We start from the raw sequence: 13,161 nt of genomic DNA, 5'->3' as shown, positions 1-13,161 counted from the left end.
TTTAAGGAAACAAAAGGCAAATGGGAGTTTTAAGACCCTCCATGATCTCACCCCAAACCTGGCCCTAAAGCCTTATGGCTTCCATAAATGGTCATTTCAAAACTATCTTTCGAATTTGCTTCTTTACTTTTGTGTACCTGTTGCTGTTGCTTAGAATGCCCTTAACAACCCTTCCTGCTTGTCGAAATCCTTTACCACCCAGTCACGGCCCCTTTTCTGAGAAATCCTCCTGCATCCTTGCAGTCTGCATTAACCTCTCGCTCTGACCCCTCAGAACATGGGGCCAGCTGCTCTGTCCCCAACACTCAGCATAGGTGCTCAGTTATTCTTTGCTGAATGGATGCCTCTTTTTCCTTCCTCTCCTCTCTCTCTTAAAGAGTTAGCCATCTTACATCTTGGACTTCCTGGCATCCCATTTTCAAATAGTCTGTTTGTGACTTAGGCTTTGATTCCTGGTTGCTGGTTTTGAAAATGATGTCCTGATGGAGTTAGCTGTACACATGTCCGTCTTGGCAACCGGATCCACTTTTGGGGGCAGGGCCTTTGTTCTTGTTTATTTTCATAACCCCCAATGCACCTAGCCTGATGCCTGGTCATTGAAGGGGGTGGGAGGAGAAATCTCCAGAAACCTCTTTGTGTACCTATGGGAGGTCTGATGTTTTTCTTTAGTTTTGTGCTTTTCTCTTTTTTGTTTATTGAGATAGGATTCATACGTAGTACACTTCACCTTTTTTTTTTTTTTTTTTTTTTTTTTTGCGGTACGCGGGCCTCTCACTGTCGTGGCCTCTCCCGTTGCGGAGCACAGGCTCCGGAGGCGCAGGCTCAGCGGCCATGGCTCACGGGCCCAGCCACTCCGCGGCATGTGGGATCTTCCCGGACCGGGGCACGAACCCATGTCCCCTGCATCGGCAGGCGGACTCTCAACCACTGTGCCACCAGGGAAGCCCCACTTCACCTTTTAAAGGTGTACACTTTGATGGTTTTTAACAAATTTTTGCAGTTCCATCACCACCATCATAATCAAGATAGAGGCTACTTCCACCTCTCCCATTCTCTCATACTTCTCCCCCTACCTCCAGTCCCCGGCAATCACAGACCTGATTTCTATCCGTATAGTTTTGCCTTTTCCAGATTGTCACATAAATGGACCCAGACAGTATGTAGCTTTTTGAGTCTGGCTCCTTTCACTTGGAAGAATGCTTCATATTTTGGAAATCTGATGACCTGGGCCCTAACCCACACTTGATCTGTGCCCGCCTTTCTAATAGGCTGGCATGGGGCATGGTTTGGGGGTGTGGACAGGGTCTGTGTGAGTTAGAAGCTTTACCTTTGCAGCCTTGTTAGTGCCTCTTTCCATCCAGGGTCCCAGCTGCTATGTCAAACCCACTGACCCTCCCCCACCCCTCCCCCACAACGGCACCTGATGTAAGACAGCCTTGTCCCCTGGGTCCTGCTCCATCATTCCTGTACTGTGGGGGGCGCAGTGGAGGAGGGAAACTGGGTGGACAGGCTGGGGTGACCACGAAATTCCTCCCTTGGGGAGGGGGTGGGGCTGGGGTGACAGGGGTCAGGCCTCTCCTGGCTAAAGCAACAGAAGTGGTTCCAGCTGCCAAACAGCTGGAGGGGGACGTCTGCTTTCCCTCAGCAGCGTGAAAAGCCCTTTAATCGGGCGTGCTGTTGTCAGGCCTCGCTCGTGGAGGTGTGGAGAAGAAGAGCAGACGCCGCTGATACTGCAGACCTCCCCTTCCCTTTGACCTCCCTTATCTCCCCTCCTCCATCTCCGGGAGCCCCACTCTGAGGCCGGCCCTGATCGAGGCCCTCCTTTGCACCTGTGTAAATGCCGTGGCTCTGGGGTCAGGGAAGGGTGAGAGCGAGCTGGCAGAAATGGGGATGTGGATTTTCAGGGCAGATGATGGATTAGATAGAGGGTGGGTGAGTGATGTTCTCATGTGAAACGGCTCCTTGTTCCCAAAGACGCGGTCCTTGGAGAAAAAGGCCAAAGTCTGGTTGTGAGGATGGTGAATCCGGTGACGGGAGGCGGACAGTGCCTGATTGGAGAGTGAGCGGCCGAGCTGCATGCAGCTAGACGTCTGGAACGTGGTTCTCGACTTTTTTTTTTTTTTTTTTGCGGTACGCGGGCCTCTCACTGTTGTGGCCTCTCCCGTTGCGGAGCACAGGCTCCGGACGTGCAGGCTCAGTGGCCATGGCTCACGGGCACAGCCGCTCCGCGGCTCGTGGGATCTTCCCGGACCGGGGCACGAACCCGTGTCCCCTGCATCGGCAGGCGGACTCTCAACCACTGCACCACCAGGGAAGCCCCTGGTTCTCGACTTTTTGTTCCAGGCACTGCTATTCCCCCTTTCAAGAGCAGATGTACCTCCCAGAAATGCTATTTAGTGCCTGAGGTCTAAAAACTTGAGCTGGACTTGGACTTACAAACATAACGGGGAAAAAAAAAATCCCTCCTTGTGGAAAGCTCCCTTTGCTTGCCGAGTCCTCCTCCTCTGCTGTCCACCAGAGGGGCCGCCGCCAAGACCCCAGCCACTGATGCCAGAGCTAACAACAGACAGCCCCCAGCTCCACCCTCCGGGGCTCAGCGCTCGCCATCCTGCCTTGAAGGAGGCAGTGAGGTGTAGCAGAAAGAATCTGGGCCACTGAGTCAGACTGAGAGGCGTGGTCTACCACTTACTAGCTCAACCTGGCCAAGCCTCAGTTTACTCTTCATTCATTCACTCAATAGATATTTATTGCATCTATTGGGCGAGGCCCCTGCTGGGCACTGGGGATCCAGCAGGGTAACACCCAGCAGATTGTGGTTCCTGCCTGCAGGGAGCTTTCAGCTTAGTGGGGAGGAGGGGCAAGGAACATATAATTAAATAGTTGGTTATTTAATTACAATCGTGACCCAGGCCACAGTGGAAAGTGCAGGGTGTGTGGAGGCTTATCACAGGGTCCTGACTTAGCAGAGAAGTCAAATGCCCTGAGGAAGCGGCATCTGCACTGAGACTGAAGGATGAATAGGAGTTTATGAGGTGGAAGCACAGTCCAGGGAAAAGGGCCCACACGTGCCAAATCCCGAGGCAGGAAGGAACAGCACGAGGGGGCCAAGGATTTCCACCCAGTTCGGGGGGCTGGCACTGGGGGCCTTGACCGTGCCCGTTACCTACTCAGCAGGCACACGGGGTAGGGCTCCTCCTTCTCTTCCTTCCAAGTAGACATTAGCAGATTGGGTTGGGACACTCACCATTATTTATAACATTGATTCTATGGAAAAAATAAATTCAGGGTGTCAAAAATATGATTAATAAATGAATCAGGCTGTTGTTCTTACTCAAGTACGTGCATATGGTAGCTCAGAAAAACCAGAGTGCTAATCACATTGGCTGTTAAATTGTCAGAGTTTCCTGCCTTAACATAACTCACTTCAGGCTTCGCAACCTTGGGCATCTCAGATGACTGCCAGACTTATGGGTGACATGACTTATCTGCAGGGTGGTGGAAAGCCTTCCAAGGCTTTGTGAGGAAAATTCTCAGGCTAAGGCCAGTTTCACTGGGAATGAATTCTAGGGACAATTACTGATGATATCTTATGATGATACTGTGGGTATATGGTTACTGTCTCAGCCGCTCAGCTACATTCTCTTCAGTGACTCAGGGATGTTTTTTTCCTTTCCTTAAATTCAAGGGGAAAATCCAATGGTTAATGTATGGCTTTCTTTATCTGATAGATTTTTCTTAAAAGAAAAAAAAAAGGGACCCAACAGCTTCCATTATTCTATGCATTTGAGAGTGTTAAGCTTTTGGTGGTGGTTGGACAAAGAATATCTCTTTTTATAGTAAGTGATAGAAAAAGGATATCTTTTAGGTAAGGTTTGATATTCACCCATTCATTCTTCAAACATGTATTGAACAACTGCATTGGATCAGGCACTGGGTTAGGCCCTGTGTATATAAAGAAGAATAAGACACAGTCTTTTCTAGACATGTACCTACATAAATGATAATGAAGTATATCAAGGGTTTTGATAGGCATATGAACACAAGGCAGCAGGAGCTCCAAGGAAGTTAACAGTAGTGTTTAAAACATGAAAGCATTTGCTTCTTAGGATGATGACTTCAGTGGCGGTGTGGAATTGGAACTTGGGAGAAAGTTTGGTGGCAAAAAGTCAAACATCTATACATGAGATTTAGGATTGAAAGAAGTCATCATGGATAAAAGAAGAAAACCTGCTGGAGAGAGAGGCCCAGCCAGGCTCCCTGCCACTTCAGGCACTCCAACTAGGCACCAGTGCCTGAAGTCACAGTGTATGCTCCAGGCCCCAGCCATGCTCCCAGATGAATGCAGCCTGGTTGGTATCTCAGCTGAAACCATGTGGATCAGAAGAACCTCCCAGCTGAGCCCAGCCAACCCATAGAATTGGGAGAAACGATGAATAGTTTGAAGCCACTAAGTATGGGGGTGGTTTGTTTTCCAGCAATTGATGAGTGAAACAAAAAAGTTAAAAGCGAGTAGCCGAAGCTGTGTTACGAATGAATTTATTTTAAAAAAAACCCTCAAATTATTTGAGTTTGGCCTGTGATTTTTAGTCTGATATCATAAAGGGAATGCCACTTGCTCCTCCAACTTGTGGACCTCACACTTCCAAACCATTGCCCTGGTTGTAGAGTACAGTTCCTGCCCCCTCTTCTATACCTGGGAAAAATATAGATATAGGCATGTTTCCAGCAAGATGCCTTTTTAGAATTTTAGATGCTGGTGAAATCAGCATGGTACAGGTGGAAGTTAAGGCTGTGAAACCAACTCCCTATTATAAAGAATTGAACATCTCCTCCCAGATGGAACCTTAGGCTGCCTCTGTTGTTCCCTCTATTGTCATGGAAACTTGGCAGTCTGTCAAACCTAACACAGCTTGTGGTACTGGAGTGGTCTCCCTGAGCAAAAGCTGTGGCAGGGTTTACATTCTACTCTTCTGGAACCTGAGGGCAAGGATCAACGTGTGCGCATTTCAGACAGAAGGGACTGTAGGTCTAACATTGATTTCATTTACCCCCATCTCTTCTCTGGTGAACACAGCCCCCATCGGCAGCTTACTTTTCCGGTAGGAAGGATGGATTGTTTTTATGTATTTCAAGTGCTTGTCCTACTTTACAAATGCGAGCAGAACACAAAATGCTGTGTGTTTGCTTTGGAATCGCTCACTCCCCAAGGAGAGAGGGAGGGAATAGGAACCGTTTGCAAATGCACAATTGTCCCGGCCCCTTTTGTTTGGTTTCTGTATTACACAATCATACTTAACATAATTATTTTGTTTTTGTTGTCTTTTGGTGAGGAAGAAGGAAGGGAATGGATGTGAGGATTTTTATGAAAATACTATTTCCTCCCCAGAGGGAAATGGTTTAGCGTCTGCCTCGTCGGGGAGACAGCTTGCCTCTGCCCAGCACCAAAAATTTCCACCAACTCTGATTGCTCTTGAGCCCACAACAGACTTCTGTGGCCCGGGGGTTCAGTTCCAGCAGGGTGACTCAGACCCTTCAAGCTTTGTCTGTGGGCCGAGAGAAATGACCCAGTCATGGGAGGTCCTGGGTACTTGCAGCCTGTCCCTCTTGTCTCCAGAAGAGAAGAAAAATCTGTCTTTGTGACTGCAGGTGGACTGTGTTGAACTCCTGGGATGTTCTGCTGTTGAAACCCATAATAACGAATTCATGATTTCATGTCCAGTTTCCAAATGCAGATATTATCGCAGGATCTGCTTCTTGGTCCAGTCTGTCGTAGCTTGGCTCAACTAGGAGAAACTCCAGTGAGAGTGAGCCATTCTCTCCCCACCGCCTCCGCCCCTCCCCACAATAGCTGTGCTCTTCAGTCTGGCAGCCACTAGCCACATATGGCTAGGCAAAGTTAAGTTAACTAAATGCAACTAAAGATTTAGTCCTTCAGTTGCATTAGCTACGATTTAGTGCTTCATAGCCACACGTGGCTTGTGGCTTCCACACTGGATGGCACAGATATAGAACATGTCCAGCACTGCAGAAAGTTCTTTTGGACTCTGTGGCTTTGTAGCATTGCTGAGTCCCAAGTATGAAATCTTCTCTTGGTCCTGTGGTATCCTGTTCCCTTGCTGCACGATCGATGTCAGGTTGCTTGTTCTCTCCACCCTAGAGTGCAAGCTCGTTGAGGGCAGGACTATGCTGGCTGTGTTCTGCTTCCCATGCCTTGCATGCAGGGGGCATCGTAGTGCTTGCTTGTTAAGTATAAAAGTGGATCAGTGGATGGCTGAACAAGCAGTGTTTGTGGACCCAAGTAATGCCCTAGGGTCCCTGGAGGTTTGGGTGAACCTATTAGGGCATAGTCATTAATGGACAAAGAAGATGTGGTGTATATATATATATATATATATATATACACATATATATACATATATACATATATATAATGGAATACTACTCAGCCATAAAAAAGAATGAGACGTTGCCACTTGCAACAGCATGGATGGACTTGGAGGGTATTACACTTAGTGAAATAAGTCAGGCAGAGAAAGACAAATACTGTATGACATCACTTACATGTGGAATCTAAAAAATACAACAGACTAGTGAATATAACAGAAAAGAAACAGACTCACAGATATAGAGAACAAACTAGTGGTTACCAGTGGGGAGAGGGAAGGGGAGAGGGGTAAGATAGGGGTAAAGGATTAAGAGGTAAAGACAGCTATGTATAAAATAAATAAGCTGCACAATATAGCCTTATAAATAAGGCTATATTGTACAGCACAGGGAATATAGACAATATTTTGTGATAACTATAAATGGAGTATAATCTTGAAAAATTGTGTATCACTGATTGTACACCAGGAGCTTATTCAAAATGGTAAATCAACTATACCTCAATAAAAAAAAAAAAAACCTCCATTTTATAGAACTCATTGTCTTTTTTGGTTCCTAAAATAGATAAAAATTAGTCACCACAGATGATTGGAGATGGTCTTTAGCAACGGTCCTGGACTGTTTCAGAACTTTTTCCCTTGGCCTTGGGGGCCAGTCATTTCTAGATGGACCCTTTTGGGAGCTCTTCTGAAGCTGGAAGGATCTCCATGTGTGGAGACAGGTGGGGCTTCTTCTGAAGCTGCCTTTAACCTGTCTGTCTCCACGCAGTGTTCCCCTAGTTATGACGCTGGTCTCCGGCAGAGCTGCCATGGCATCTCTGTTGGCCCAGGGCAGACCATTTCCAAACCAAATTTATGGCCTGTTCTTCAACACCACAGGGATGCCTGCAGCTCCCCTCTCCCATGAGCTGTGAAGAGACAACAGGGCAACCTCTTTGAGTTTGAAAAGAAACCGTGTCTTCCACAATTCCTCTTTTTTGAAGGTGAACAAAGCTGTATGAGGAGCTTCTCACAGTAGGTTTAAAGTGCCTGGAGGGCAGGGCTGTCTTATCTGATCTTCAGCAGTTGGTGTCTCACATGGAGTAGGCTCTTGGTAAACAGTTTTTGACTTGGGAATCCAGTTGTTTGTTTGTTTGTTGTTTTTCCATTAGAGTTTATTACAAGATATTGAATATAGTTCCCTGTGCTATACAGTAGGACCTTGTTGTTTTGCTTTTTATATAGTAGTTCGTATCTGCTAATCCCAAACTGAATCCAATTTTGCAATTGGGTCAGAGTTTCTGTTTGCAGTGTTACTCTGTGATAATTCAAGGCAGTTCAGTGTAGTGGTTAGGAGCGTGGCTCTGGAGCCAGGCCCTGGGTGTCAAGTTCAGCACTGACGCACACTTAGCGTACCCTGCCTCCTAGGGCTATTGGGAAGGTTAAATTAGTTAACGTATCGTAAGTGACGTATGATTATCAGCACTTATTATTATCACTCTTCAGACTTAAGGTCTGGCAACCAGATCCCTCTGTGACCAAGGATGAGTTCCTTGATTTTCCCAGGTGTTAGAAGATACGGGTATTTCTCTCCTTGTGTGATCGTGAGAACAAAGGGCATGCTGTTCCCTGGCTCCTGGGGATTGACATGGCAAAATAACTAACAAATAGGTCTTAAAAGCAGGGTCTGACTTCATGTAAGTAGCCCTGACTTCCACGGACCAGGAGAGAGTAGCGTGACAGCAGTGTCTTGATCTGTTCTTGGACAGCTTTGAGGCTACTGGTTGGCCTGCAAGCCAGAGTGTGAGAACACTGATCCCAGCCTCTGGCCGGCGCCTGCTGCTCACCAGGCAGAACTACAGAGCCAGGTCTGGCTGCATTTCTAGGCTGCAGACAGATGAGGAATGAGTCTGAGGGAAGAAGAGAGACTTCTAGTCCAGCTTTGCTGGTTGCAGCCACCTGGGTCCTGTGCGCATCCAGGTGCCCACAGCCAGGGCTTCCAAGCCTGCATCATTCAGCTGGACCTTTGGGTCCCAAGTTTTCCCTGGTGCCCAGTGGGTCGGAGGCTTAGAGGGCTGTAGTGGCAGAGGGGCCTGGGTTGGGGATGGAGAGAGAAGAGACTCACCTCTCAGCCTCAGAGATAACTTACGTTCTGAAGTGGAGCTAGGGCAAGAAGCTGTGGCCCACCTCTGCCCACCATGTAATGTGAGAGGGAGGGGAAAAGCTTAGAAAGGGAGATGGGGGGTGGGGTAGGGGAGTGGCCCAGTGATCCCCGGGGATGGCAGGAGCCTGGGAGACCAGGCCTGTCACGTCACACCAGCTGGTTTGGAGGTAAATGCTGTGTGGGAAAGGCTGCTTCAGGGATGCGTTCATCCCACAAATAATCAAGTACTGCAGCATTGTGCTGGATGCTGGAGATGTATTCACGGACAGAAGAGACAGAATCCTTGTCTTCTTGGAGCTCAGAGTGGGGGATTCCATTGCTAATCAAATCACAAAATCAATTCATCATCAAACTATGTTATGAGCCCTGAAGGAAAAGTGTGGGGTGGGTGAGAGGTTATTAGAGGGGGACCTGTCCTCACCTGTGAGAGTCAGGGAGAACCTCCCAGATGAACCCAAATCTGAGCAGGGGTGGGAGGAAAGGGAGAAGGAACAGTGTGTCTAAAGGCCCAGGGGTAGGAGCAAATGTAGCCCATTTGGGAACTGGAAAGTAGGCCAGTGTGCCCGACCAGCAGGGAGCAAGGTGGGGACAGAACAGGAAGAGCTGAGGCCAGAGAAGGGGCCCCAGTGTCAGATCTGCCAGGCCAGGAGACCATGTGAAGGTCCCCAGGGACAGAGGGGCACCACTCAAGGATTTTAAGCAGGGGCAGCCTGAGGGAAGTTGATCCTGTGCAGGGGTGAGTTGTGGATTGTATTGTCCAGTTATTGTTTTCCAGCTGTATTCTGCAGTTGTTAACAGGGCTTCACTGGGAAAGGGGTTCATGGTCAAATAAGTTTGGGAGATACATAATCACATATGCTCTTGATCTGGTTATCTATTGCTGTGTAACAAACCACTCGAAACTTAATGCCTTGCTGTACGCCTGAAACATTATAAATCAACTGTACTTCAATAGAAAAAAATTTTTTTAACTTAATGGCTTAAAACAACAACTTATTAACTCTCACGGTTCTGGCGAGTTGACTGGGCTCAGCTGGGCGGGTCTTGCTCAGGGTCTCTCAAGCAGTTACTCCTTTTCATCTCTGTTAGTTGCAGTCAGATGATTGCTGAGGTTAGACTCATCTGAAGGCTTCCTCACTCACATGTCTCTGTGCCCGTGTTGGTTGGGCATTTCTCTCTCCACTTGGTTTCGCCTCATGTTAGCTTGGGCTTCCTCCTAGCATGGCAGTCTCAGTGTTGTTGGGCTTCTTACATGGTGGCTGGTTTCCCCCAGAGTGAGTGTTGCAAGAGGCCTGGGAAGAAACTGCAAGGCTTCATGTAACCTTGCTCAAAAGTCCCAGAACATCACTGCCACAGCATTTTATTGGTCAAGCAAGTTACTGAGGCTGGCCCAGATTCAAAGGAGGGAAATTAGACTCCACAGCTCAACAGGAAGAGTAGCAAATACTTTGCAGCTGTGTATCTTTAATCTGCTATACCTCTTGGAGATTCATAATGCGTACGAATGTACCAAAGGTGTCTGGGAAGTCCTGCAGTAAAGAAAACTGTTTAACTCCGCATTTCACAATCTGATGATGATGATATATTAAATCAGGAAATTCCTTTCTCAGAGAAAATTGCTTCACTTGTATTCTGCCAGAGAGCAGTGGGCAGAATGGAAAGGTGATAGATTTGGGGGCTCAGTACTACTTTCTAATCAATAAAACTTTCCAAAGATGGAAAGTAGAGATTGCTAGCGAGTTCCTGGTTTGGGGAGGTACCCAAATAGAGCCAAGTGCAGAGACCGTCAGCATGGACCAGGAGACCAACTGTCCCGATGGTGAAAGCTTGGATTTGACCTCTGACCAATCTAGGTTCAAATTCACCACTTAGAGCTGTGTAAAACCCGGCAAGTTACCTCTCCCTAGCCTTCAGTTTCCTTATCTACAAAGTAGGTAGTTCCTATTCCATAGGGCTGTGAGGATTAATGAGATCCTGTATGTGAATTACTGAGCACAGGATGCCTTCCTTGGTTAGAGTTTGTGGCTTCTTAGTTTCCTACCACTTCTAGGGCTTCATAACTTTCGGTTTATTCTGGACTTGCTTCCCAAGGGCAAACGAGTATTGTAAGTCATGGACTCATCCTTACTTTTCTTGCAAAAGTAACCTCTGTACCCTTTCGCTTTTTTTCCAACCTAGTTTCTCATAAGCGACCGTGACCCTCAGTGCAACCTCCACTGCTCCAGGACTCAACCCAAACCTATCTGTGCCTCTGACGGCAGGTCCTACGAGTCCATGTGTGAGTACCAGCGAGCCAAGTGCCGAGACCCAACCCTGGGTGTGGTACATCGAGGTAGATGCAAAGGTGAGTGTGCACGTCCCCATAGGGAGAGCTCAGAATGAGTCTATATTCATTTCACTTGCCAACGTCTCCCCATGTCCTTTCCACCGGGCAATGTGGGAAGGAGGACTGGCCCAGTGAAAGATGAGTACTTTTCTGGCTTTTAAACACCGCCACCAGGGCTTAGAGAGATGTGCTATTTGGCTAGCGCTTTTATTTTTTATTATTATTATTTTTTTTGTAGAGGTGCTTAAAATGGCAAGACATTGTGGCTGGCTCCTAAATAGGGATTCCACATTGTTGGCCAACAGATGTATTTTGTTTGGTCTGCTCGCATGTTTAAAAATATTTAAAACATTTGAGACAGCATTTAAAAGTTGGGAAATTCAACCTAAAAGTCTGGATATTTGTACTTCCCATAAAAAATTGGAAGCTCTGGTGATGTTACGTCTGAGTTCCCTCCTTCAAGGCAAACATGTGGCTGGAGCTGAGTAGTAGCTACGTCCTCCCGTTTTCCAGTTTGCCACAGTCCTCAGCACTCCCTATGGTGTTGCCAAGCTGAATGCCGTTCTTCACACGCCCAGCCCCTTCTCTAATTTATATCACTTTCCTACGCCCTGTAGGTATTTGAGTTAGTGACCCCTGGACTGATCGGAGCTATTATAGGAATTGTGGGAGGCTAAGCCAGCTGCTCTCGAATTCTGATTTCCCAAAGAAAGTGCTTGCGAACTACAAAACATCTTTGAGACTCCTTGGGCTTGCGTGTTTTTGAATAAACCCAGTGAAAAATAATAGAAGCAGAACATTTTTTTTCCCTAGGAGGGCCTGGGGATACTTGGGAGAAAAAGAATAAACAGACCTTCGTATAAGTATGACCACCCCCCACCCAACTTTTCTGAGTACCACTAAGAGGAAGGTGAGGCCACGTGGCACTCACCAGCCCCTGCCCTTGTGCCCTTGGAACAGCCAGCTGGCTGTGTGTGGGCCCCCTGCACGGCAGAGTGCTTTTCCCCCAGCATTTCTAGAACCAGCAGCTGCTTTGTCCACGGCTCCTGTGTGGGATCCAAGTGAATCTCAAATGCACTCCTCCCTCTTTTAGACGCTGGCCAGAGCAAGTGTCGCCTGGAGCGGGCTCAGGCCCTCGAGCAAGCCAAGAAGCCCCAGGAGGCGGTGTTTGTCCCGGAGTGCAGCGAGGATGGCTCCTTTACCCAGGTAGGCCTTGGCCACGTCTCTCAGGCCTGGGTCCTGGGCTGAGGCTGGGGGGAAGGGCCTGGGAGCAGGAGGGCCCTGAGAGCCTCGCTTTCTGGAAACAGCTGAGGACTCTCTGACACCCTCCATGTTGCTTTCTGGGGCCGGCCTCCCCCTCCTGGGCCCCATGCCACCCCTTGCCAGCTGGCAGTGGGTCCTGAAAGGCTCATGCAGGTACGAGCCAGGAAACTGGCATTGCTTGGTCCCCATCCTCCCTGCTGGCCGTCTTCATTTTTCTCTTCTGTCAAATGTAGGCTGATTATTTTTTCTTATCCTCGCCAGTTTCCATGGGCAACCCCCGTATTCCCTTCACTGTTTATTACGACCCGTTTTATATGCCCCTCCTTCCCGCCCCCAAACCTCTAACAAAGCTCTGCTCCCTTTGAGTGTAAAGTGTCTGGGGGTTGTGGAGTGTGAGTGCATGTGTGGGTGTGTGGTATCTGTGTGTGTGTGTGTGTGTGTGTGTATCTGTGTGTGCGTATGGTGTATGTTGTGTGGTGTGTGATATTGTGTGCATGTGTTGTGTGGTTTCTGTGTGTGTGTGAGGGTTGTCTGTGTGTGTGTGTGCGGTGTATGTGTGTGTTGTGTGGTATCTGTGCATGTGTGTCTGTGTGTGTGTTGTGTGGTTTCCGTGTGTGGGCGGGGTTGTCTGTGTATGTGAGTGCCTGTGTATGTGTGTGTGGTATACGCGTGTGATATGTGGTATCTGTGTGTGTGTGTGGTGTCTGCATGTGAGTGCATGTACACTCGTGTGTGCATACACTCAGATTCTAAAATTTCCTTTCAGGCAGTCCTACCTCTGATCCTGTATGATCTGCTGGCTAGAGCTTGTGTAAAAGTAATGCTGGCTATGTTGAAGTTGGCACAGACTGAAACACGGGCAGCATGGGACAAGGGGTGGTAAAGCTTTCAGGCTGCAGGTGGGGACACAGTCTAGGGGTGGAGGTGGCTCTAAGAAAGTGGGGAGGACCACTGGACAAGGGTGGGTCAGCACTTGCTTGGGACGGGCCTGGTGCCCAGACTCCCTCTGTGGAGTGGAGTAGTGTCCAGGGACTACTACCTGAGGG

At 48.2% G+C, this 13,161-nt stretch overlaps 1 protein-coding gene across 4 annotated transcripts in view; it reads left to right on the top strand.

The window, feature by feature from the left end:
* The window catches only part of SMOC1 (SPARC related modular calcium binding 1), a 156,499-nt gene that overhangs the window by 55,172 nt on the left and 88,166 nt on the right, over positions 1 to 13,161 (top strand). For all 4 annotated transcript variants that reach the window (XM_079913480.1, XM_079913479.1, XM_079913478.1 and 1 more), the window contains exons 2-3: positions 10,705 to 10,870; positions 11,946 to 12,058. In XM_079913480.1, coding sequence (XP_079769606.1) covers positions 10,705 to 10,870; positions 11,946 to 12,058 — 279 coding nt within the window. The remainder of the gene's footprint in view (positions 1 to 10,704; positions 10,871 to 11,945; positions 12,059 to 13,161) is intronic.

The sequence above is a fragment of the Stenella coeruleoalba genome, assembly GCF_951394435.1.
Source record: "Stenella coeruleoalba genome assembly, chromosome: 2".
NCBI lineage: Eukaryota > Metazoa > Chordata > Mammalia > Artiodactyla > Delphinidae > Stenella > Stenella coeruleoalba.
This window is presented reverse-complemented; position numbering and strand designations above follow the sequence as displayed.